This window comes from Vigna umbellata, chromosome 3 (assembly GCF_029865625.1).
Source record: "Vigna umbellata cultivar VRB3 chromosome 3, Vumbellata_1.0, whole genome shotgun sequence".
In the NCBI taxonomy this organism is placed as follows: Eukaryota; Viridiplantae; Streptophyta; class Magnoliopsida; order Fabales; family Fabaceae; genus Vigna; species Vigna umbellata.
In genome coordinates, this window is record NC_142167.1 from 35354730 (window position 1) to 35380250 (window position 25521).

Below are 25521 nucleotides of genomic sequence, written 5' to 3' on the forward strand. Positions count from 1 at the left end.
GAGTTATTTCGTTGATGGAAGACATGAAGTAAAAGGGATTATATAAACTACTTAAAAAAGTAATTTCAATTTAAATATACATCATATATAGATTCTTGTTTAAAACATTCACATACATTTTTAACCGTAGTTTTATGAAATGGGTGAACTATATAAAAATTGGTACGGTTTGTCCAAGGTTGTTACGTTACTTTCAAACTTCACTTTGTTTACTTTGAACCCATTTTTAAAACACCAAACTTGAAATTATAAGCATACAATCGTTTTTTCGCCTATAGTGCCTATAAATGTATAATAGTTTCAAATTTTGTCTTCTAAGTTTTAATTACTTGTCAAAGGTTTCAATGAGTCCTTAATAGTTTATAGACACTTTTAATCGTTGTTTACATTACAGCCATTTATACAGGTCATTTTCAATTTTTTTTCTGGGCAAAATTATAGAACATTATAATTAATAAGTATCTAAATGAAAATTTAGTAAAAATTGTGTCACTTATGTACACACCCTCAATCTGAACTAGAAAATAATATTAGATAAATATAAATAGAAAATAAATATAAACAGTTTCAATCTCGTAATAAATATCTCATTAAAATAAATGTGACATTCATAACAATAAAATTTACAAATTTTCAATGGTTAAAATAAGTGTAAAATCATGTCAAAATCAGTTTGCAACAAAAATATTTTAACTATTAATATTGTCGCCAGAAAAAAAATAGTTCTAACAGATAAAAAACGCTACAAAATTTACTCCTTTTATGTAATTTTTTCACATGGTAACAATTAAAAATCATCACAAATATATTATACTTTACAATTATTTAATCCTTATTAAAATTTTAAAACCGTCACAAATAATTTAAAATATATTTTTATATTTTCAAATTATTAATAATTTTTCACTAATTTTACAGTAAATAATTAAATTTTCTATTTTATTTAAAATTATTTTTAAGATGATAAAGTTAGTATTAATAATTAAATTTTAAAACATGATAATTCTTTTTATATAGCAAATATATAAATTAAAGAGTAAAAATGACAAACTATGACACTCATTCTCAAGAGAATTTTTTATAAGCACCTCCCAATACAAGAGAGTGGACTTGAGAAATTCATACATCAAAGTATGGAGGGAGATATAGAAAATTGAGCTCAGTTTCAGCTATATAATAAACCACAAAGTGATACCCTAAACAAGGACAAGGAACAGAAACAGTGACATTGCATTACATCTTTTTTTCAAAGCCAATTTTCTTTCTTGAGGCTTTTTCAGTTTTATTTGCAATTCTCGAACTTCCCTGCATCATCTACCTTCTCATTCAATACAAAACAAGCCAAAATCCACCAAAGAAAAGAAAAAGACAAGAACAAATATCAAATCAAATTCAAAGAGCTAACCGCAACTGAAACAATGGACTTTTGAACGAATATAAACAATTTTTTTTTATATTCGTTATTGCAAGTTAAAATATAAATATTTATTATATTGAAAATAAATATAACTAATTACTTTTTCATAACATAAATATTAAATAGCAACATATTAAATGTTACAAAAGGAAAAACACTTGAGAACCCTTCAATAAGATCCTCTTTCATCATAATCCCAAATTCTAATGCTACATAATGAAACAATTATAATTGTAACTCTTCACCCTCCTAATTAATAAATTGCAAAATTATTGTGACTTAAACTAGTCTTTGTTTTATTCTTGAGTCAATATATTCTTCCAATTTGTATTATTCTCGCACTCTTTCTTTAAATAAGAGTAAAAGAATGATAAAAAAAAATTCATTGACAAAGAATGTAGCCCCAGAGAAAATAAGCTTTGCCAAAGGAGATTTATCATTTCAAGTACCCTAAATCCTAAATATATATAAGAACATTTTTACAACCTAACAACAGAATGAGAACACAACCCAAACACAAGCAAACACACAAGTGTGTACACACATAAACACAAGCACACTCCAAAACGCAATAATGTCCAATAGGGAAATTCAAGCAAGTCATTCGGAAAAAAGCGTGTTCCAAGCATCAAAATGCTGCATACAGCAGTCCATTACAACCCAATTAAATATAAAATCATAACTAATCAGCACTAAATAACGATTTTAGCAAGATGCTATAACTGATTTAGAAGCAGAACATACCAACTGTGTAAACAAAAATAATCTTAGAAATAAGAATCAAGGATGAAGCAAACAATGTCTCAATTTATGTATAAACCCAATAAAATATATATTATCTTACCTTGTTGCCATTTTTTGCAGCTCCATTGTTAGCCTTCCAATCTTTATCCTAATAACAGTACAGAGGTGCGATCAAGAAGACAATAAAATGTCAACCTAAACTAACAAAAAAAAAAGTGGTAAAAATATTAACCAATTTAGCTTCAACTTCAGCCAATTCTTCAGCATCCCTGTCCATCAAATAAAATCATTAAGCAGAAGTCCAAGATTCAAGCTTATTGTCAATAGAAAAGGGTGAGCAAGCTGATGTGATGGATAAATAATAATCTTTTTCAAACAATGCATCTTCAAGGACCAAAGGCCAAACACCAAGAACATAATGGGATAGAAAATCAACAATTCTCTGTCAGTGTAACTATGAAAAAAGCAGGCTTCATTGGAGTTCATCCATAGCCTATGATTTCGTCATCATACAGAGAAAAATTAATCAAATTACAATATAAAATAAACCACATTAGGATAGTTTTAAGAGAACATGGAAAACTGGAAAGAAATAAGAGATATAGAACAATTTCAATTAGAACAAAAATCAAATCAAGTCTTCGATGCAAATTCAAGACAGAATTCATCATGCAGAATGCACAACACACTACAGTCAAGATGAGTTCCAAAGATGAGCAATGTACTCAATTGGAAAGTCCATGGGAGAAAAACCATAAATGACCTCTATCAGTGTAACTATGACAATTAAGCTTCATCGGAGTTTATCCGTAGCTCATGACAGTTTGCATAATTTAGAGATCAAAATCAACAAGGCACATAACAGAGCAATGAAATTCCTTCAAATAATACACATGAAACAAACTAATTTCTCTCCAATTTTAATGCTTACATATCACTTGAATTTACAACTATCACTGAAAGGTACACACTCAAGAAAGGCAACATGTTGTAAAATCCAAACCAACCCATTACAAAGATGCAACTAGAATAAAAAATAGTTACAGTTGATTACCTTCTTTCCTGGCCTGACAAGCCTCAAGGCCACCTCTGCAGCAGTATTTGCAGCAGCAATGACATCTTCTGCCCTTCCTGTAATAGGACCTTCTTGAAGTACATGGGTGTGAGCTACAGAAGAAATAAAACCATCTATATGAGTAGCCCTATCACCACACCAACCAAAGAAACAACCATCAACTTCCAAACAATAACAAAATCCAAAGACTCAATTTTCCAACCACACATCACAAATTAATGCTCTAAAAATTTTACTTTTTCAATATATCACCTTTCAACACTGACTTGTCATTGTCTAGTGGAGAGAAATGGCAGACTACGTTGTTTACTGATATACATGTGGGACATGCAACTCCTTTCTCAATCTTCCTGTTCACATTCTTGTAAACATTTTCAGTTTGCCTACACAGACAAGAAACAACACCTATTATTAAAACTCTGTAAATATAAATCAAATAAAAACAAAAAAATAAATAAATAAGAGATAACGTGTACACATGCTAAAATATCAGACAATGCTCCATCTTATAGAAATAAATATAAGCTGATTTTCTCATTATGTTTATTTGATAATTGGTATATAATAATTGATATATAATATAAAGAAATAAAAAAACGCTGATTTATTTGATATGCTGCAAGAGGAGTACAATTTTAATTTGGCTACAACTCAATTAGTTTTACACTTTTACTAAATAAAATAAATAAATAAATCAACTACAACAGCATCTAACTAGTTTATCACACAATAACTTCAAATTGCAAAGTTCTAGTTCAAAACATGAAGCCGAGGCGCTTGGCCAAACATTCATATAATAGGAACCTTAATGACCAGTGACATTGTGAATATCATTATGGATGTCAACAATTAATTATTCTCTTGATAATGAGTTATCATAATCACAGGTTCACATATTCATCTTTCTATTTCTATATTTATTTGTCATACAAAGTAAATAATAACATTTAACAAAATTTTACTATCCCTGAAAATGAAATAAATTCTAAAAAAAAAAAGTATAAAAACAAGGTTACAGAGTTTGAGTCATCAATGCATCTTTAAATCAAAGCAATAATTCTTGTGTGACTTTAGAACATTAGGAGAAATACCAAAGTTAATGGAAACCTTATTTGAGTATGTCAATACGACCACAAACTAACTAAAGAAGATAATTTGTGACATTGAGGATAAATATTGTTTAGAACTATGTATACATGTCAAAAAAGAGTCAAACAGAGTATGATGGACTCGCTCAAGAAGTTGAACCACCTGATTTTCAGAAACATAAGGTAGGAGTGACTTCAAACTTTGGTTTTGTTATATCTGATGGCTTGAAAGACAAAATCATCTTTTGTAGCATACTTATCATCTTTATAACAGGGTTAACACATCATCATCAAGTATTTTGGGCACTCCATCCTACTATAACATAGATATATGAAAATATGTTTGGCTACATATTCTTTTCCAATAAAAGTGCTTGCATAGGAAGCTAATAAAAGGCATTTCCTCCAAATAAGCTCACATATATTAAAGGAAAAACATAACCAATCAAGGATATGAAATACAAAATCTATTCCATGTAATGGTTGAGTCAACCATATTTAATTGGTGTACAATTATTTATTATAAAAGGAAAAATGAAATGAAAATGAAACATCAATTATAATAAACTAAAGCAGAGCTCTTACCTAAATTTCGTGATTGCGAAACTCATTATAATTATTTCCTAAAAGATGGACAATAAGTCTTTTTTACGCTGCTTCTAATAGCTCATATTTCCCCCTCTACACATGATAAATAATGTTACCCAACATATCAAAAATTAAAACCTAATAAAAAGCACTCAGGATTAATCATCTAGGTGCTTATTTTTGTTATACAAAGTCATTGTATGGTATCTTACTGATTGAAGATCAACAATTTTCTAAATATCCTGAATATCCTTGATCTATAAGATTCCAATTTCAGATCGGTCCTCTTCAACTCTTCCTCCAGCCAAAGAAAAATTTCAATTAAACTCAGAAACCCTAATGCTAAGAAGACGAAAACGAACACATCAAACTAATAGCTTAATCAATAGGTTTAGGGTTATAGAAATAGAAAAGAAAAGTTGTACCTAGTGAATGCGAATCTCGTTGTTGAGAAGACGTGAAAATTTGACGACATCGTGGGTGTTCATATTAGGAGGATTACTCCCTCCACCTCCACAGGTTGCTACCTGCACCTCTACATTCCCATTTTATCCTGCAGTTAATTTTCGTTTTTTACCAACATTTCTTTAGCTTTAACGAATCTTGACATCCGAAGGAAATTAAGATTCCTTCAACGATGCATCTCTCACATCTATTCAAGCCAATTTATTTTATTTTTTAACAACTTTTTATACATCAAAAATATTACAAAAATTATTAATTATGTAAAATCTATATGAATAAATATTTAACATATTCAGAAATTAAAATCTATAAAAAAAATTAATAAACTAAAAAAAAAAGTTAAAAAAGTTGAAATGTGAATACTTCACCGTACGTGGGAAATTCGTTTAGTCTTCTACGAATCTCGACTTTCGTCGACGAATCTTAAGATCCGTCACGTCCATTCAAGTTTTCAATTTCTCTTTTTAAATGTGCAAGGGAAAAACTAAGAGAAAAACGGTGGGGTGGAGCTTCTTCTAGTTGGATGAAAAGTTGCGAGGGTTTTTGAAGGAGGCGGAGAAGCGCGGAGTGGAGGATTCTCGAGAGTGGTGAATGGGGGAAGAGAGGTACTATTGGAAATGGTGGTGTGGGGAACCCATGGGGCTTGAACAGTAGGACATTTTCTCAACGTTGTGGTTAGAAGGGCTTTGAACTTAGTACAATGGCCGCCAGGGAGGGAAACGCGTCAGCGACGATTGCTCCGTGTTGTTGCTCGTTACCTCCGAATCCGATTTCGTGTGCATTCTTCCTCCCATCTTCTTCTCTCTTCTCTCTCTTTGTCACTGCAGACTACTTCCATCCAAGCTTTTAGTTTTCATACAACACTTACCAAATAAAATTATTTAATTTATTTGCAGTATTAACTCCATATTTATTAAAATAATAAATAAATCAATTTAAATTTTAATATTTAATAAATTAATGTATTTTTCTAATTTTATAATAATTTTTACTTTAATTTAAAATTTATTTATATTTTTCATCAAATTCATTACAAAATTTGTACTCTCTTTCGGTCTAAATAATTCAACATTTTACTTTTTTTATTTTCTTTCTTTTGCATTTTACTTTTCTTCAACTAAAAAAAACATTTACAAATTTTCTTTTACAACAATGCTAGAATATAGCATTCATTAACAATACATACATTTTTGAACAAAAAAAAAACAATTGTGTCTTATATTCTGTATTGTAATACGTAGACCGTTGTTACCTTGGTGGTGAGTGTTTTGTTTTTGTCTGGTTGGCGTACTATTTACACAAAATTAGGTTGGTCAGCAACAATGAAAGGATCAGAAATGGTTGAAAAGTGAAGAGGGGTTATTTGAAGTTTGAATAGTTGAGATAAGGGAGTGACGGGGTGGGGGTATGTGTGCAATTAGAGAGAGAGAAAAATGAAAGGGTGAGGGTTCTGTGTGTGAGAAGAAGAAAGTAAGAGAGAAAGTCAAGAGGGTGAGAGATGCAAAATTAAGATTTTAAAAAAGGTAAATAAAATTAAATAGTAAAAGTTAAAAAACTTTAACCTAAGATATTTTTAGAATGAGAAAAAATTTGGGAAGGTGTAGGAAGCACATGGTGGAGGGAGTAGCACTCTCATATTAACCAACTGATCATCTTAGGATCACACTCTGTCACACGCATTTCTTACCATAGTTCTCTAACTGCAAATTTCTAATATTATGTTTAAGTTTTAAAAATTAACTTTCAAGTAATAAAGAATACTTAAACACTTAGCATATCAGTACAAAAGTTTTAGGAAAAAAAATGTGGCAGTTAAAATAAATTAACAAAAATCGTCCAACCCTCTTGTGAAAATCCCCAACCAAGATTTATCATTAGCACATCAAATTCTTTGAACCTACAAATAAACTCTTCATCGTCATTCTTCGTCACGCTATCAACATCTTCATCTTTTTAATTCTGCTGTGCAGAGAAATTTTGAAGAAGAGGTACACATACTTTTACGTCTTAATATTTGTTCCATAGAATTAGGAGTATAGGCCCCTGCTAATTTGTAACATTCTTTTTAATTTATTTTTAATCAAGTGATATGATTCATCATTTTCATTAAAAAGTACTAGACATTTTCTTTCCGAGAGTTTATAAGTAGCTATGCTATTCTCTTTTTTCATTGGAAAAATATAATTCAACTAATTGGCGAAGGGTAGTTCAATGACAAAGTCATAAACAAGGCTAATTATTGGGGCTTTGAATTGATAACATTATTTTTAGCGTAATGTTTTTATGAGATGCATCGTGCTTAAAATTAACTTCTATGTGTTCTTTTGTTTTAAATAGGGTCCCAATGCTTCTAGTGCCATCATTTCAGTTCTTCAGTAGTTCAGATTGAGATACTGATGGAGATGGTGAACACGGTACATCGATATTAACTAATGCTAAAAATTGGTAATCTTTTTTATGGTGAGTGATACGATCATTTGCTCTATGTACGTGCAGGTGATGATTAATTAGAAGCTGTTTTTCACACCATAACATGATGGTTACGTAAGATTAGGTAAGTAATTTTATGTTTTATATTCGCTTTAATGAAAGTTTAGTAATTGCTTTTATAATTAGTCTAGGTTGAGCCTCTGTTGCCGACTCCATTACAGTAATTAAGAGGAGATTGAAGGCACAAAGAATGGATGAAGATAAATGTGTCCCGATTTTATTAGGTGTGATTGTTTTAAAAAAAACAAAGTGTGTTGTTCTACCTAGTTGAAGATGAAATACATTATTATTTCTATTATGTAATGTGTGAGATTAAAAGTGATAAACGGTCATTAATATTTGTATTATGTAATGTGTGAGATTAAAAGTGATTATGAATATTGACTGAAGGTGAAGTGATGAATATTTATGAACTGTCACTAAATATTGATGGTGTATTAGCATGTGCTTTTGTATTCATATACTGTTATGTTATCTTCATGGGATCATAATGATTGTATCGAGTACTCAGCTTTTGTCATAGTTCACTTTTGAGTCTACTGTTATCACATAGGTAATGTACATCCATATTGTTTATAAAAGAAAGTTGGTGAGGACATGAGGATTTTTGTGAAAATGTGTCATATTACATTTTAATAGAAAGGGTTATTTCGTTGATGGAACGTGAAGTAAATGGGGATTATATAAATTACTTAAAAACGTAATTTCAATTTAAATATAGATTATAGAAGCATACAAACGTTTTCTCAGCTAACGTAAATTAATCTGTTGTGCCTATAGTTGTATAATAGTTTCAAATTTTGTCAAACTAATAAAGTTGTAAATACTTGTAAGTCCTTAATAGTTTATAGACATTTTAACGTTTGTTTACATTACAGTCATTTATACAGGTCAGTTTCTGTTTTCTTTCTGGGGCAAAATTATAGAATATTATAATTAATGAAAACTTACTCAAACATGTCCCAACTTATGTACAGACCTTTATAGGGTCAGTTTCAAGTTTATTCCGGAGCAAAATTCTGAAATATTATAATTAATAACTAAATGAAAATTAATAAAAGTTATGCCAACTGTACAGATTATCAATGGGAACTAGAAAATAATATTAAATAATATATATATTATTCTCGTAATAAATATCTCAATAAAAATACAACATTTGTAACAGTTTAATGGTTACAATAACTGATCACATGTCAAAATCTATTATTAGAAAAAAAGTAAAAAAATTCCAACAGATAAAAACCGTCACAAAATATATTATATTGTATAGTCATTTAACATTTATTAAAGGTTTCACAAATTATTTATAATATATTTTTAAATTTTCAAATTTTCAATTATTAATTATTTTTCACTAATTTTAAATTAATTAATTAAATTATCTATTTTATTTAAAATTATTTTAAGATGATAAAGTTAGTATTAATAATTAAATTTTTATTTAAGCTAAACATGATAATCTTTTATGTATACCTAATATATAAATTAATAGAGTCAAAATGACAAACTATAATACTCATTCTTAAAAGAATGCTTGATAAACACCTCACAATACAATAATGGACTTGAGAAATTCATGTACTAAAACGTATGAGGGAGATATGGAGAATTGAGCTCAGTTACAGCTATATAATAAACCACAAAGTCATACCTTCAAAGACAAGGAACAGAAACAATGACATTGCATTACATTTTGTTTCAAAGCCAATTTTCATTTTCTGCTTGAGGCTTTTCCAGTTTTATTTGCAATTCTCGAACTTTCCTGCATCATCTACCTTCTCATTCAATGCAAAACAAGTCAGAATCCACCAAAGAAAAGAAAAACACAAGAACAAATATCAAATCAAATCCAAAACAATGAACTTTTGAACGAATAACTAAGCATGGATTATTAAGAAGTTTTTTTTTATATTTGTTATTGCAGGTTAAAATATAAAAATTTATTATATTGAAAATAAACATAACTAATTATTTTTTAATAACACAAATATTAAATATTAACGTATTAAATGTTACAAAAGGAATAAGAACCCTTCAATAAGATCTTCTTTCATCATAATCCCAAATTCCAATACATAATGAAACAATCCTAATTGTAACTCTTCACCCACCTAATTAATAAATTGCAAAATTGTTGGAACTTAAACTAGTTTTTATTTTATTCTTGAGTCAATTTATTGTTCGAATTTGTATTATTCTTGCACTCTTTTTTTAAACAAGAGTAAAAGAATGATAAATGTTTTTGACAAGAATGATAAAACAATGTAGCCCCGAGAAGATAAGCTTTGCCAAAGGAGATTTATCATCTTCAAGTGCCCTAAACCCTAAATATATACAACCTATTTCATCACAACATCAACATTACAGTCAATCCATTCTTTATCCAATGTTTTTGTGTTGATGTATTTTTAAGAAAGTCTTTTATTAGGCGCAGGAGAGCAGGGTATGTGAGGGATTGTTTATTTAAATTACTTTAGTAGTTTTTTCTTTTATATGTTACGTATGTACAAACATAAACACATGCACATTACTGATCTAATCAAAACTAACGACAAGGAAGTGAATACAATTATGTTAAAAACTACTAATCTAATCAAAAGTAGCTTGCCTACACTCTTTTTTCAGTTGGTACATTTTAGTAATGTGTATCAGATTTTAGTATAGAAAAATATCCTCAGATATTATGGATTATAAGTTTTAAAGTCAAGGGTATTTGAATAATTTTTATTCTCAAAACTAAAAAAAAAACAAAAAACCCCCCAAACCCTTACTCACATCCCTCATTCCTTTCAATATTTTCTCTTTTATTTCTCTCACTCCAACCTTTTCTTTGTCATGAAAAAATCATAAACACTCGCCTAACCTTAATCAACCTTCCTCACTTATTCAATTTGTTTCTCTCTCATCTCCATATTCTTTCTCACCCACACACAGTAACCTGTGACACCGCAATTTGTTGCTCTTACTTTGTTCGCTCATTTTAAATTTCGTTTTTAAATTTTAAAATTAGTAGTTTATCTTTAAGTTGTCCGAAAATATTTTTTAGAAGAAAAAAACCATTATGTGGAAAGGGGATTCGAGAAGGAGTAAGTTATTGTTCAGAAAATGGATTTCTGAAGTCAGCTCTTAAAAATAATTCTAAAAACAAATTTTCCCCTAAAAACAATATTTTGAAATATATTTTTCATCTTCCTGCATATAATTAACCAACGTCAAAACACAGCATAAAAATGAAGTTCCTCCACATCGTACTAAATGACTTAACAGGAACAAATTATTGAAGAGAGTTATGAACAAATAAAATTGTTGTTGTTGACTTGTCCCCTTATTCAGAACAGAGACCATTGTTTGTTCCATTTGGAATGTTTCATATTGATAAGCATATTTTCATTTCATTTTTGTAAAAAGAATAAAAATATTCTAACAAATTACACATCTTCTAGATTGAAGCAAATTGCAGAATATTGAGTAGTTTTCAAGAAGAACTGCATTGATATACCAACTAATTAAAAATCAACCAGAAATTAGTAAACTAGTCATAATGAACCTGGTAGCTCTTAGTTGGATAAGAAAGTTACTTTCTAAAGTAAATCACATAATGTAAGTTTGTTTTAAACAATTCACGTCTCCAACTTGTTTGGTCAATATAAACATGATGTTGTGATTTATCATTTGTCGCATAAGTGAAATTAAGAAAAAAAAATGCACTAAATTTCCAATTGGAATTTAAACTTAATAAATTTGTTACCATCACGCTCATAGTTTAACTTCTACTCCTTTCATTCTATGATTTTATCAAAATTGGTGTTAAGAAACTAATTGCTTTGCAACTATTATGGGTTGATGCTAACGTATTTTCGCGGGGGTTTCTTGTTTTTTTTTTAGTTTTGAAATTATTATAGACATCAACATCATCAATTATTTTGTTATTAAAGTGAAAAACAAAAGAACAAACAGAGCAAGAGCAACAAATTGCAGCGTGACAACTTACTATGTGTGGGTGAGAGAGAGGATGAAGATGAGAGATAAACAAATTGGATAAGTTAGGAAGGTACATTAGGGTTAGGTGGGTGTTTCTGACTTTTTCAATTGTGGCTACTGTAGGGATGACAGAGGTTGGAGAGAGATGAAATAGAAATGGTTGAGAGGAATAAGGAATAACAGAGAAGTGAAATTTCTTGTCTTTTTTAGTTTTGAGAATGGAAGTTATTCAAATACCCTTGACCTTAAAACTTAGAATCCATAATATATTAGGATATTTTTGTCTACTAAAACCCGGTACACATTGCTAAAATGTACCAACTAAAAAAAGAGCAAAGAGCGTACGCAAGTTAGCAAACCCATATATATATTGGATCAAATGAGGTCTAGAACATAGAAAAACATTTATGATAACACGATTTTTTTATACATTCTAGTAATCTCAAGAAATTATACATATATTTTAAACAACAAAAGCATTTTACAATAGTGCATTAATCTATATTTAGCAAATATCATTCTTCATTCATAATAAAATCTAATAATAATGGTTTTTTATATATTAGAAACACTAAAAAAAATAGTATAGTAGAGGTTTGTTTACGAGGGTTTTAAAAACCTCTCCTAACTATAGACGGTTTTAATATAAAACCGTGTCAAGCTTTTTTTTATTTTTTTATCATAATATTTCGACGGTTTAAAACAAAAGCCGGAACTAAGTTTTTTTTTTTCTAAAATATATTTTCGGGGTTTCTTTATCAAATCGCTACAACTGTACAAAATATACTTCCATCTTCACCTGCCAAGTCTGCTCTTCCAGAGTTTTGTTTTCCACTTCGTCATTTACATGTTCACCTTAGCGTCTCCACTTCTTCATCTTCATCTTTCGCGTTTCGACTTCTCCATCTTCACAATCCTTCGTCACTTCGCAATTCCTAGCCTTCTCCTCCTCCAAATCCCTAATTCCGAAAACCCAAGCATTAGGAGCTCACCGACCTTGCAATTGACATTTTTTAGGAGCTCTCCGATGGCGGTTTTGAGGAGCATGTAATTCGTACGTGTCGGCATTTCCATCTTCCCAAGCTTCGTGTCTTGTCGTTTCCATCTTTACAGCCTTCGCGTCTCGGCTTCTCCATTCTCACAATCCTTCGTTATTTCGCTGTCCTTTGTTTTTGAGGAGTTTGGGAGTGAGTCGCACAAGGTAGGATCAATCGTTAACCAGAGCTGCCTCCTTCTTCACGACCTCCTCGACGGTGTTAACACTTTGTTTACCTCCTCGACAGTGTGTTTTAAGATGTAAGCTTGTTAAGTTTTGTTAGATATTACTGACTTCAAAGATGCATATGGTGGTTTAGGTTTAGGTTCACCTTGCTTAATTCTCTGTCATTCTTGACATGATGAGATTGTAACTTGTTAGCTTCATTTTATATTTGTGTACTCTTTTAGTTCATAGTGTTATTTTCTTGACTTATTTGCTTCTGTTTTCGTAGTCTTTGAAAAGGTCAATATTGAAGGCAACCTTGGAGTGAATATCTGGTTTTTTTGGTTCCTTTTCATTTTTGGCTCATTGTGCTAATTCATTTGAGGTTGATCTTGTAAATAGAAGATTTATTCCCAAAGCTTAAAGGAGATGGCCTTGTTTGCTCTGCACCTCCTTCTGTTAATAGGTAAATAAACTCTCAATTATGTTATTGCTATTCTTTAAGAGAGAAAGATGAACCTTTTAACTATCCAAGCCAATTACTGCCTTCAAGGTATTTGAACTTAATTATCTGAAGAATGTGACTTTTCCCATGTTTGTCTTCTGATATACATACACCACTTGACAGGTAACTCGCAGCTCGGCAGCTAAAGCTTTTCAGACCTCTCTTCCTCTTTGTAAAGAGACATTTTTTTCAGCCACTATGGAGGATCATGTTGTTAAAAGGTTTAATGTCCTGGAACCATTCCTCCATGAGCATTTCCATTGCAATTTCAGATGAACAGTGATACTTGGTGATATATTCATGGCTTGTTACTACTTACAAAATTGTGGTAATGATTTAGTGAACATGTTATGTCTTGTACCAAAACATTGGTAGTTCTAGCCAGAGCTTATTAAAAGGACAAAGGCAGGGGAATAAAGTAAGGAATTTCTTCTAAAAAAACATGCTTAACATACCTTAATTGAGGTTTGCTAATTTCTAAATAGCTCACATGAGTAGCCGCAATTTATTTTGCAGAATAGCATTCTAACTTTATTTTAGCTTATAGATGTTTTGATAGTGTACTATAAAGATCAATCTTCAATTTCAACAAGGTTAGTATTATTGTCTATGATTTCTCGGCTGAGTAGAGTTGAAATTAAGTTATTTGGGAAGAAGACTTAACACATTTCTAAATTACACTTGTTTCATATCATTTAAAGTCATGTTGGGTATTTATGGAGGAACTAAATTGGCTTTGGATTCTACACAAATTAAATAATTATATAAGGGGTTTAAACTGTATATGAAGCATCATTTAATCTGGTTGTATCATACTTTGGGAACATAGTATGCTTCAAAAGGAACAGTAATAATTCAAGAAAAAAAGTCTCCTTTTGATCTTATGTACAAAGGAATTTCAGATAAACATTGGCGATTAATTTAAGTATAAAGGTCCAAAATAAAAATAAAAATAAAAGTTATGGACATTGTTTATTGGAAACATGTAGTTAGAAAGTTGATTAACTGGTTGAATACCCAAATTTATATAAAGGTCCAAATTGTTTTAAAAACAAGTTTTATTTCCCTATTTTCTTTTTTTGGCGTACACAACATTGTCAAACCTTTGTCTTTTCCGCTTGATCCACTTAATAAAATTTGTTGTGAGAATTGAATTATTTGGTCTGATGTGGAGAAATGTACAAAGTGTAAGGTTGATAATATGTTGTTATTGGTTACTTGGTTTTATCAGGAGTCTTAGGAATTGCAACTTGCAAAGACCAATAGCTGATTTGAGCACGATACCTACTGACCCAAAAGTCCTAAAAGGTTACAATCTTTACTACACATCTGACATGATTTCTATCTTCTTCTTTTGTGGTTTATTTATCTACTAAAATTCCGTAATGTTGATTGTAATATATGTAAGACTGAAATAATCATGTCACTTCATATAATGTAAAATCTAAGGGTTGGTTTACTTGCATAGTAAATGACTACTGATTAGACACATTTTTTTTCTTATTTGAGTAAATAATTTTGGCAGCATATTCTGAGAAAGTTTTGGGTTTATTTAACAAGAACATGTTTTACATATATTTGACGACAAAACAAGATTTATTAGAAAGAAGACATGAAAATCACATCTCTTTTGAAACAACCATTAGTAGATCTCAGTAATCTATAGAGGAGCACAATCCTAAATGAAATTAAGTTGCAAAGTAGTGAAATATCACTAAAGTTGCCGTATACATAAGTACATGAATGGGTTGCATAACCTGTACAGTCCTGCAGAATTTTCTCTTTTAACCTTTCTCATTTTGAACCTGACCAAATAAAACTGTTCCAAATTAGGAAAGACCAACAACAACAAAACCTTATTCACTAGGCAGGGTTGGCTACAAATAGATACATAAACAACTGCAAAAAATTATCCCAATAATTTTTGTATCTGTTACTAGTATCATCTGTCCTTCTAAGATGTTTATTTTATCATTTTGGAGGGCGGGTGGATGTGGCATTGCATGATTTCTTGTTCAGATTAATATGTTTTGTAGGAAGTTGAAGGTCTAATTTATTGATGTTGAAATTATAAAATAATGTATTTCTATTCCTCAGTTTCAATGTGATACGGAATAAAGTTAGGAAATGGAATTACATGTCTGATGAACTGGTGATTATGCTACAAGAATAATTGATATTATTGACAGTTGTAGTTCATCGGTAATGTATTAAATCCGTCGGTAATTGTCGTTTATCAACGGCTTATCGACGGTCAAAATACCGTCAGTAAAAACGTTATCGTTAACCTTTATCGACGGATATTTCAGTCGTCGGTAATTACCGAAGACTTTTGTCCTTCAATAAAGCCGTCGGTAATTACCTTATGGTCTTCAGTAAATCCGTCGGTAACTATCGCGATCTGGTTCATCTTCTTCTTTCTTCCTCCCTCTGTGTCATTTTTTTTTCGTTTTCATGAACCCCGCCACCAAAAAAGCATCACGCCAGTAACAAACTAATTTCCAAAGAATCAAACAACCAATTTATTTTTAATAGTTAAAATCATAGGGAATCATGGAGAGTTTCTCTCCAATTCTTAGATTTGTAAGAGAAATGTTCCTAATAGCAAAAATGTGGTGGAGAGCAGCGATGATGGAGAGTGGTGGTGGAGAGCAGCGATGGTGGAGGGCAGCGATGGTGGAGAGCAGCAACGGTTGAGAGCAGCAGTGGTGGAGGGCAGCGGTGGTGGAGGACAGCGGCGGTGGAGGACAGCGGCGGTGGAGACTAGTGGCGGTGGAGAGCAACGATAGGAAGAAGTATTACACTGAGATGAAGTTGGTGTCGAAAAATTCCCATTCTTTTACTGACGGCCAAAGGCCTTCGGTAAATCTGTTGGTAATGTGCATGTCACTTACTGACGACCTTACCGAAGGCTTTTGTTCGTCGGTAAAAAAGATTAAAAACACCGTCGATAATTCCGTCGAAAATTAAAATATATTGACAAATATTAATCCGTCGGTAATATTAATATCTTTTGTAGTATTATTTTTCTGTTTCTTTTAATTTCCATTATTTTTAGAATAAATGTTGTGCATAAGAGGTAGGATTATTTTATAAGGTTTTTACCAAGGAGAATTGAGGTTAGGAGAGTTCTTTAATTGATTGAATGTTAAATGTAAATATATAATTTTATTTTGTTTTTAAAAATGATTTTTCGGTGGTTTTGGAAAATCCCTGGATTATTTATGGTTTTTCAGAAAATCTTGAAAATAGGGACGGTTTCACAAAATCTCGGTTAATTTCGGTGGTTCCAAAAACTTCTTGAAATAGGGACGGTTTCATAGAAAACTGCTGGTAATTTTGTGATGTTAATTTTTTCAATAACTTTTGTAACAAGGAGAAACATATTTTTTGAGGGTTAAAACCTCCGATAATGAAATAATGATACTTTATAACCCCTTACTAAAATTGTATATTTTTGTAGTGAAATAATGATACTTTAAAATGCACGTAACGAATACAATTTTATATTTGCCCTTGAGGTTTGTGGTTCAGCATAGTAGGAATAACTAACCAACAATTATGGACCTTTTATATAGTCACGCAATACTCATCAATGGGAGGAAAAATCAAACACAAATTTAGGTTTAGCTTCCACATATTAGTGTAGAAAAAATTGTAATACCATTAGCACATTCTTAACTAACATTAACACCAGGCAAAAGATTAATTTTTTTATAAAAAATTAAAAATATAAACTTTTATTAAATAAATAATTAATTTAGTATGAGATTCATAAAAACTGAAATAAATAAAACGTTAACTTTATTTGTTTTTAATATTTATCATTTAAATTAGTTTTTTCTAATTTAAAAAAGTAAAATAAACATTAATATGAAAAATTGCTGATTATTAAATATTAATTTTATTTAATTGTAATATTTTATTTATTTAAATTAGTAGATTATATATATATATATATATATATATATATATATATATATAGGGGTTTGCTAACGCGCGTACGCCTGTTTTTCAGTTGGTACGTTTTAGCAATGTGTACCTGGTTTTAGTAGACAAAAATATCCTTATATATCATGGATTTTAAGTTTTAAGATTAAGGGTATTTTAATAATTTTCATTCTCAAAATAAAAAAAAAAAAAAAGAAACTCCCAAATCCTTACTCACCTCTCTCATTCCTCTCAACCCTTTCTCTTTCATCTTTTTCACTTCAACTTTTTCTCTGTCATCCTTATTGTAATTCCAATTGGAAAAATCAGAAACATTTGCCTTTAAACAATTTGTCTTTGTAAAGAGTTGACTCATTGACATATTCACCTTCAGGCAAAGGTTCATTCAAGATCTTTTCAATTTCACCATCTTCACTAACCTCTCTAATTTCATCATCTGCTGAATCATCATCTCTAAAAAAATCCTCCAGGCCAATTACCAATTCTTTTAGATGTCATTATGCTTGTGAAAATTAGATAAAATTATATACGACAAAAATTATAAAATGAAAACTCATTATAAAGTCATTTCTTGTAAGAAATTGTTTAACAATGAGTGTTTCTGATTTTTTCAAGGCCAATTACCAATTCCTTTGATGTCATTATGCTTGTGAAAATTAGATAAAATTAGATAAGACAAAAATCATAAAATAAAAACTCATTATAAAATCAATTGGTTCAGAGAAAAGATTGGAGTGAGAAAGATGAAAGAGAAAAGGTTCAGATAAATTTTTGATTTTTTTCAATTGGGGCTACAGTAGGGATGACAGAGAAAAGATTGGAGTGAAAAAGATGAAAGAGAAAGGGTTGAGAGGAATGAGAATGAAAATTATTAAAATACCCTTAACCTTAAAACTTAGAATTCATAATATATAAGGATATTTTTGTCTACTAAAACCTGGTACACATTGCTAAAACGTACCAACTGAAAAACAGGCGTACGCGCGTTAGCAAACCCCATATATATATATATATATATATATATATAAAGAATTCATCTCTATAGTAACCACTACACCTTCCTAACTCTCATTTAATTATCAAATTTCCATCTTATAATTGTAGACTTAAACTATAAATTATTTTAGGCACATAAGTAATCAAAATCAAACATAAAATTCATTTCCAAACACTACTGTTGGTTAAATTGTGACTTTACTAGCGTTGGCTTTACCAACTTTAATAGGATGATAAAAATTAATTTTTTTTCAAAAAGAAAACTTAGAAAATATAAAATTATTTTTAAATTTTCTTGTAATAAATATTTAAGTTTGCCTAGCTTCACACATTTTAACTAAAATTAAAATTGTCAAAATAGGTTAAAACTCGCGAGTCAATTTGGTCTACCATTGGTTCGAGTGAGATTGCATTAAAAAAAATGGTTAAATATGTTTTTAGTCCCTGAACTATCAGACGATTTTGTTTTTAGTCCCTACTCAAAACTTTGATGGTTTTTAGTCCTTATAGTTTTGAAACTCTGAGTATTAGTCCTTAAAAATTGACAGTGTTAAGTTTTTGTGGATGTGGCAAACGGCGATGTCACGTTATCACTAATCTCTGCCTTCACTCTCTGCCACGTTATCCCAAATCGTCATATTCACGTGGTGGGTCATCATAAACCAACTCATTCACGTCTTCTACAGGTTCACCAGTAGTGGAATCAATGTTGTTCAAATCTACAGTAACTGGGCCGAATACATCAGAGAAATCTAGCTCAATATGCTCCGTGTTCACAGTATCAGGCAGGTTTGCAGGAAAGAGTAAATTAGTCTGTGAGGGTTTGTAACCACCCTTCGTAAAACCCGAAAACTGAGAGGAAACCATTTCTCACCGCTCAGAAATCAGGGATCCAAATATGCTGCTGCTGATGACCAAACCAAAAATGACTATAGATTAACCACCCCGAAGTTTCCCAAAACCCCACCGCAGATGGACTCCTGTCAATGGCCTGAATCAAGAGAAAGTTGATGTAGGCAAATGGAGTTCCCAAAAACTTTGGCAGCAAGAAGAGCAAAACCCAGCAGAGGAGGTCGTTGTTCTTGTTTCCCGAAACACAGGAAACGAAGTATGCTCCAGTGGTTGCTGAACTCATGAAGATCCAATTGACAATCTGCGTTTCAATTCACCCAAAAACGGAACAAAAACGAGAAATCCCGAGTTAAAATCACAATTTATAACACCAATAGAAAAATTAACTCCAAAATATTCCACAAAATTTCGTTACCATAACCTAACCCAAATACATAATCACAACACACTCCACAAACAACACTGTCATAAATAACAAATCAAAATTCAACACGCCTAAAGAGGACGAAATCCAATTCCAAAACGTTGCAACATCAGAAACGGAAAATAAGAAGAAAAAAAAAGTGTATTTTGTCATCCAACAAACATACTTAGACTTGAATAACTGAAATCGACATAAGCAACAGTAGACAACGAGATCTAACCGAAAAACTCGAACCACTAAATCACGAACCCGTTACAGAGCGCGAAATTAGGTTAGGGTTATCGACAAACAAAACATACCACCGGAGAAGACAATTAACAAACGGAATTGAAATTGAAGGCAGAGATCCCACGTGGCAGAGAGTGAAGGCAGAGATCAGTGATAACGTGGCATCGCCGTTTGCCACATCCACAAAAACTTAACACCGTCCATTTTTAAGGACTAATACTCAGAGTTTCAAAACTATAAGGACTAAAAACCATCAAAGTTCTGAGTAGGGACTAAAAACAAAATCGTCTGATAGTTCAGGGACTAAAAACATATTTAACCCTAAAAAAAATTACAAATTTTGAAACGATTAAAAAATGAACTCGACCTACTAAAAATTCGATTCATCCGAGTTGTACTCATGGTGAGTCAGGTTGACTGTGGCCATTGTTAAGATTTATTAGTAAAAATTGTGATTAGATCTTTTTGCTCCTCTTTTTCCTCTTCTTTTTCCTTTTTTTTTTTCTTATTCTTCTCCTCTCTTCCTCTCCATCTCCTTCTTGGCGTGCCTCAACCACTGTTGTCATCGGTGCATCCACTGCCACCACCTCTGGCTCATTCTCTTTGTCCTCTTCTTCCTCTTTCTCTTCCTCTTTCTTTTTCTCTTTTGTTTCCTCCTACTCCAATTGTCATTATCGTCACCACTCCTCTGCGTTGCTACTGACATCGACTCCAACTTCTCTTCCTCATTCTCTTCTTCTTTTCTTCTTCTCACACATCTTTCTTTAAAATATTTAAAATTTCATCATAGTTGGAAGGAAATTTTCCACTAAATTTATCGACCAAAAGAATTGTCGATAATAAAAATTATATTTTATCGTGAATTTATCGATGAAATTGATCGTCAAGTAAGTTACTAATGGAAATATTTGTCAATAATACAAATTATAATTTTCTTAAAAATTTTATAAATGGATTTATTGTTAATAAAAATATTCATGGTTAATTTAAATTATAAATTCTGAAACTCATCAATAATTACCAAAACTCTTGTGGTAACATTTCCTTCATTTACATTTTTTCTTGTAATATTCTATCCATCTTCTTCATTCATAGTTATTTCTTTCATCCACGTTCATCCTTCTCATTTACACTTATTTCATGAGTCTATTATGATTATTTCTTTATTTTTTTTGTTTATATTATTTAAATTTGAACTTACTATACAATTTTTTTAATTTATTGTCATCAGTGTTAACTAAATTGATGCAAAAATTTTAAAATAAAAACGCTTTCCCTAAACTACTTTAGTTAAAAAGTTAATTTAAAAACTATTAAGTGTTAGAATCAATTACATAGACGTAAAATACAAAGCCGATGTTAAACTGGAGTTAATAGCTATTTAGTGTCTCGACCGATGTTAAATAAGTTTTTTCTCTCGTACTGAATTCCTTTCACACCTTACTAACAAGGCAGTTCAATAATTTAATTTTTGTTTTCGGTTTTCAAGAAAATTGTTTCCTTTTTTAAGAAATTATCCCTTTGTTCTTATTTAATTTATTTAGTTAGTCAAAAAATGAAAGGTTCTTTATTTCACTAGAAAAGAACTGCATTTGTAACTGTTTTTTCATGGATATTGATATCGTTTTGATTGGTAGCCTACACAAAACTTACACTGTCAATCAATGGGTGAAAATGGAGTGCAGATGGTTTTGCATCAGAATTTCACGAAAAATTTTTAATTGAATATGAAATTTACATTTTCTTTTTAATTTAGCATCATTCAAAAGTCAAACTATATCGTAGCATTAAAGTTAAATGACTTACCTTGTTCTTGAATTATTTTAAGTTTTCCAAACAAAGTTTATAAATTATGATTTATGTATTCGGTTCTTAAATTAAAATAATCTTAACCATTTTTTATTTGAGGGACTCAAAATTTCTAGGAAATAACAATTTATTGTGGTTTTAAAAAGTTTAGAATCAAATAAAAAATCCCATAATAAAATATTTATTCACAAAAATATTTAGCGACCTTTTTATAATTATCTGCTATAATTAAATTTCATAAGAAAAATATTTTTTTTAATGAAAACTAACAGTAGTCGAAACAATTTTTAATGTTACGAAAATTAAACAAAATTCTAATCTAACTGAAATTTAACCTTGTTAGCATCCTCTCGAAATTAAATGGTGTACTAAAAATAGTTTGAAAAGAAAAGCTATTAACACTATCAGTTATACTAATATCAGAACCAAATATTATATACTCGTACAAATATTGAAGAGCATTCTAAGGATTTTTATAAAACAAGAAAAAATAAATGTTAAATGATCATTAAATCCACTAAAACACAACTATTATAAAACAAAGAAATATTAAATGTTAAATGATCATTAAATCCACTAAAACACAACTATTTCAAACATCAAAATATGAAGGATTGTTCTACGCCACCTTTATCAATTTAGGTTTTGATTTCTTCCTTTGTCTTCTCCACTGAATTATTGTTAATCTCCTCCTTTTTCCTTTTAGTTTCTACTGCATTTTTAGTTTCTACTGCACTCTTTTTTTCTTTCTTTTTCTCTATCTTTTTCTCTTTCTTGTCATTTAACTTGATATTTTTCTCACTTTTTCGTCTGTTTCTTTTCTCTCGTTTTTTGTTTCTCTTGTTTCTCCACCAACCCCAAAATGGAATGCGTCTTTGGAGTCTCCACTTCAACAATAAGCAGGATAGGCTCCGAGTAAAAGCACCTTTGTCGGAGGTCAAAGAAGCCCTCAACAGGTTTATCGCCTGACCAAAATCGACACATATATATATAATTAGACAAATATTAAATAAAACAATTGGTATCGATCAGATTTTCTTAAACAAATAGCGAAAGAACAAGTCGTCAAGAGTGGATTGTGCAGGTTACCTTTGACTTCGTGATTTTCAGCAGATGTTCCTCCAAACCAGTAGACAGGAGATTATTCGAATCATGAAGTGGATCTGAAAGATTATGAAGTGAATCTGGAAGACTGGTGGTTGTCAACGGTGACAATTTCAGATTATCCGACACAAGAAATAGACAAGGCCTTTTCATAAATCCCACACCATCTTTTTTTTTTCCTATCGGAAGATCTTGGGTCCAACATTTTGATATCTTTGGGCTGTTGTAGCATATCATGTTTCTTTGAAATCATTCTCTTTTCACAGATGACACGACCGTTTTTATTTTTCATTTCTCCAAGGCCATACCAATATTTGGTAGTGTCATCTTGCTTTGGATTTAATAGTGGATTTCCCTCACAACCAAAATGAGGAGCCACCTTGGGATTCAGCAAGGATTTGTTCGATGACTCTATGAACCACGATGGATCCAGATTCTTCACACTTTTATACAAGTTACGAATGCTTCCTAAGGACAATCTGCCATTCCTAAACTTCAGAATAGATGCAAGAAGTGGTATGGGGTAGCAGGACAGTTTCTTATTCTTAAGGTTCAGAATAGATCCAAGAGGTGTTGTGAGGAAACTGGCCACAAAATCGACAAAATCTCCATCTGCTTCAACGAATTGAATCTTGTTGTCTGATTTACTCACCATTACCTTGATTTCTAAATAATCTTTGCAATCACTTGGACCAATAACTCGTGAGAAAGAGACCGATCGCTTGGATGTTGTGTTTCCCAATAAGACATCGCTAAGAGGGGTTTCGGAGGTTAATGCTTGCTTCAGTATGTTAAGTATCTGAAAGAAGATAAGTAAAAGAACATACCAAATTCATAACAGTAAACACTATAAACTCCTACTATCCTATATTGGACTATCATTCTTGAAACATAAAAGAATTCGTGCAATCGCTTCCTCATAAATATTACCTTATTCCTGTCAAGAAGTATTTCCTCAGGCTTTGCGAGTTTTTTGTGTCGAAGTTTGAGCGTTGGTTTAATGAATTCACTGGGAGAGCTTCGACGCACTGTCAAGTTATCATAGATTAAGAACTTGGCCTTTTCTTTAACAAAAACGCCATCGTCAGCAGCAGCCTCTTCCAGCAGTTCTATTTCTTTCCTCATCAATGACCCGCAGTCGCACTTTACATCATAAAAGGAACTCACCAACAAATTACTTCCTTTTTTTGAACAGTTATGGCACATGAAATACTTTGTGGGTTCTGAATCATCCACTTTCACTTTTAGTCTCTGGCAAGAGCTCTCTAAGGGGTTGCGAGGAGAATGTAACATTTTCTGGCAGATATTGTTCCTGAAATCATCAGGCTTCAAATCATTAACACTCTTGAACAGCTCGTTGATGCAACCAAGCTCTACTAGTTGTTCAGGGCTGTTGCGAAGCCCAAACATATCCTTAAAACACTGGCACAACTTGTCGATGCAACCAGTTCGTGCTTGTTGTTCAGAGTAGTTCGAAAGCCTTACTTGTTGTCCAGAGCCGTTCTCGCGCCCTTCATGTTGTTCAGAGGTGTTGTCTTGCGTTTGTTGTTGTTCAGAGCTGTTATCACGTTCTTCTTGTTGTAAGGAGGTGTTGTCACGCCCTTCTTGTTGTTCATAGCCGTTGTCATGCCCTTCTCGTTGTTCAGAGGTGTTCTCACGTCCTTCTTGTTGTAAGGAGGTGTTATTACGCCCTTCCTGTTGTTCATAGCCGTTGTCATGCCCTTCTCGTTGTTCAGAGGTGTTCTCACGTTCTTCTTGTTGTTGAGGGGTGTTCAAAAGACGGATGATAGTTCCCAATGGAAGGGTAAGGAAACTGAAGAGAACATCTACCAAGTCCCCGTCTGCTTCTGCTACAATCACACTAGTCTTCTCATGGTTCATCCAATATTTCAAACTCAAACCGTTTCCTACTTCTTCGTTTGAAGCCATAACTGAAACATAAAACTAAATAATATTAACCAATTAAAAAAAAAAACAAATGTACAGTTTTAGTGGAGTTTCTGATTCAAATCAATTGTTGGTTCATTGTTGCACTTAGGCGATATTTCTAGGAATCGCTTCTGCCAAGCATGCTGAGCACGTTGTCTATGGCTTTGGCATTAAATTCTCACTGAATGCAATTGAATTTTCTGAAGCATTGGACACTCTTCCTTTTAGTTACAGAGATACCATTTTTCTCTCTTCCATTATTTACTCTACGCCCAATTCATCCATTTTCAATATTTACTTTCTTTTCAAATAAATAATACCTCAAGTGTATTTATTTGAATATAAGAAACATTGCAATTAAAATAAACGTAAGTTTAAAAATTTTGAAATATATGTTTATTTAAATCTAATATATATATATATATATATATATATATATATATAACAATTAAAATATGAAAAAAATTCATTATTATTTTTAAAAACAACTGTTTTGAGAAAAATAATTTGTATGCATGTGATGAATTAAAAAAATTAAATATTTATAATACACAAATCAAAAATGAAAATAAAATTATAAAATTTTATAGAAGATAAAATGAAAAAAATTTAACACTTGGTATATAGCTTTAATTAACAAAAATTTAGAAAGTGATTTCATACTTAAAAAT

The 25521-nt window shown here is 31.0% G+C and overlaps 1 protein-coding gene, 2 long non-coding RNA genes and 1 pseudogene across 16 annotated transcripts; 2 read left to right on the forward strand and 2 right to left on the reverse strand.

Moving 5' to 3' along the window:
- Window positions 1-1090: 1090 nt before the first annotated feature.
- On the reverse strand, window positions 1091-7073 carry LOC148202415 (ERBB-3 BINDING PROTEIN 1-like). 11 transcript variants are annotated; one of them, XM_088110401.1, is made up of 7 exons: window positions 5751-6212; window positions 5338-5465; window positions 4910-5005; window positions 3489-3619; window positions 3216-3328; window positions 2262-2309; window positions 1091-1314 (listed from the first exon to the last, which is right to left on the reverse strand). In XM_088110401.1, exons 3-7 carry the CDS (start codon window positions 4933-4935, stop codon window positions 1234-1236), a joined length of 399 nt encoding a protein of 132 aa, XP_087966527.1. In that variant the 5' UTR covers window positions 4936-5005; window positions 5338-5465; window positions 5751-6212; the 3' UTR covers window positions 1091-1233. The 11 variants fall into 11 exon arrangements, 7 of the variants coding, with proteins under 7 accessions (XP_087966527.1, XP_087966525.1, XP_087966526.1 ...); XM_088110399.1 differs by lacking the exon at window positions 4910-5005 and having other exon boundaries at window positions 1094-1314; XM_088110400.1 differs by lacking the exons at window positions 4910-5005; window positions 5751-6212 and adding an exon at window positions 7019-7073 and having other exon boundaries at window positions 1097-1305; window positions 5338-5405.
- Window positions 7074-7344: 271 nt separating this feature from the next.
- LOC148202416 (uncharacterized) lies at window positions 7345-8207 on the forward strand. Of its 2 annotated transcripts, none has more exons than XR_015784796.1 (3): window positions 7345-7791; window positions 7874-7931; window positions 7994-8207. It is a non-coding gene; the product is annotated as an uncharacterized LOC148202416 (long non-coding RNA). The 2 variants fall into 2 exon arrangements; XR_015784797.1 differs by having other exon boundaries at window positions 7999-8207.
- Window positions 8208-12613: 4406 nt separating this feature from the next.
- LOC148202417 (uncharacterized) lies at window positions 12614-15082 on the forward strand. Of its 2 annotated transcripts, XR_015784839.1 has the most exons (4): window positions 12614-13147; window positions 13342-13518; window positions 13681-13975; window positions 14789-15082. It is a non-coding gene; the product is annotated as an uncharacterized LOC148202417 (long non-coding RNA). The 2 variants fall into 2 exon arrangements; XR_015784838.1 differs by having other exon boundaries at window positions 13681-15082.
- A 7223-nt stretch (window positions 15083-22305) lies between these two features.
- LOC148202418 (uncharacterized) lies at window positions 22306-25121 on the reverse strand (annotated as a pseudogene). Its single transcript, XR_015784774.1, has 3 exons — window positions 23852-25121; window positions 22907-23720; window positions 22306-22782 (listed from the first exon to the last, which is right to left on the reverse strand). The product of XR_015784774.1 is annotated as an uncharacterized LOC148202418 (transcript).
- Between the last annotated feature and the right edge of the window lie 400 nt (window positions 25122-25521).

Bases quoted from the DNA above. Each gene is read 5' to 3' on its own strand.
- LOC148202415 (XM_088110399.1), bottom strand. From the start codon at position 5,387: ATGTCGTCAAATTTTCACGTCTTCTCAACAACGAGATTCGCATTCACT. The intron at 3,620-5,337 runs GTACAACTTTTC...TTGTCTGTGTAG, and splicing joins ACGAGATTCGCATTCACTAG to GCAAACTGAAAATGTTTACA. The intron at 1,315-2,261 runs GTAAGATAATAT...ATGAGAAGGTAG, and splicing joins CTGCAAAAAATGGCAACAAG to ATGATGCAGGGAAGTTCGAG.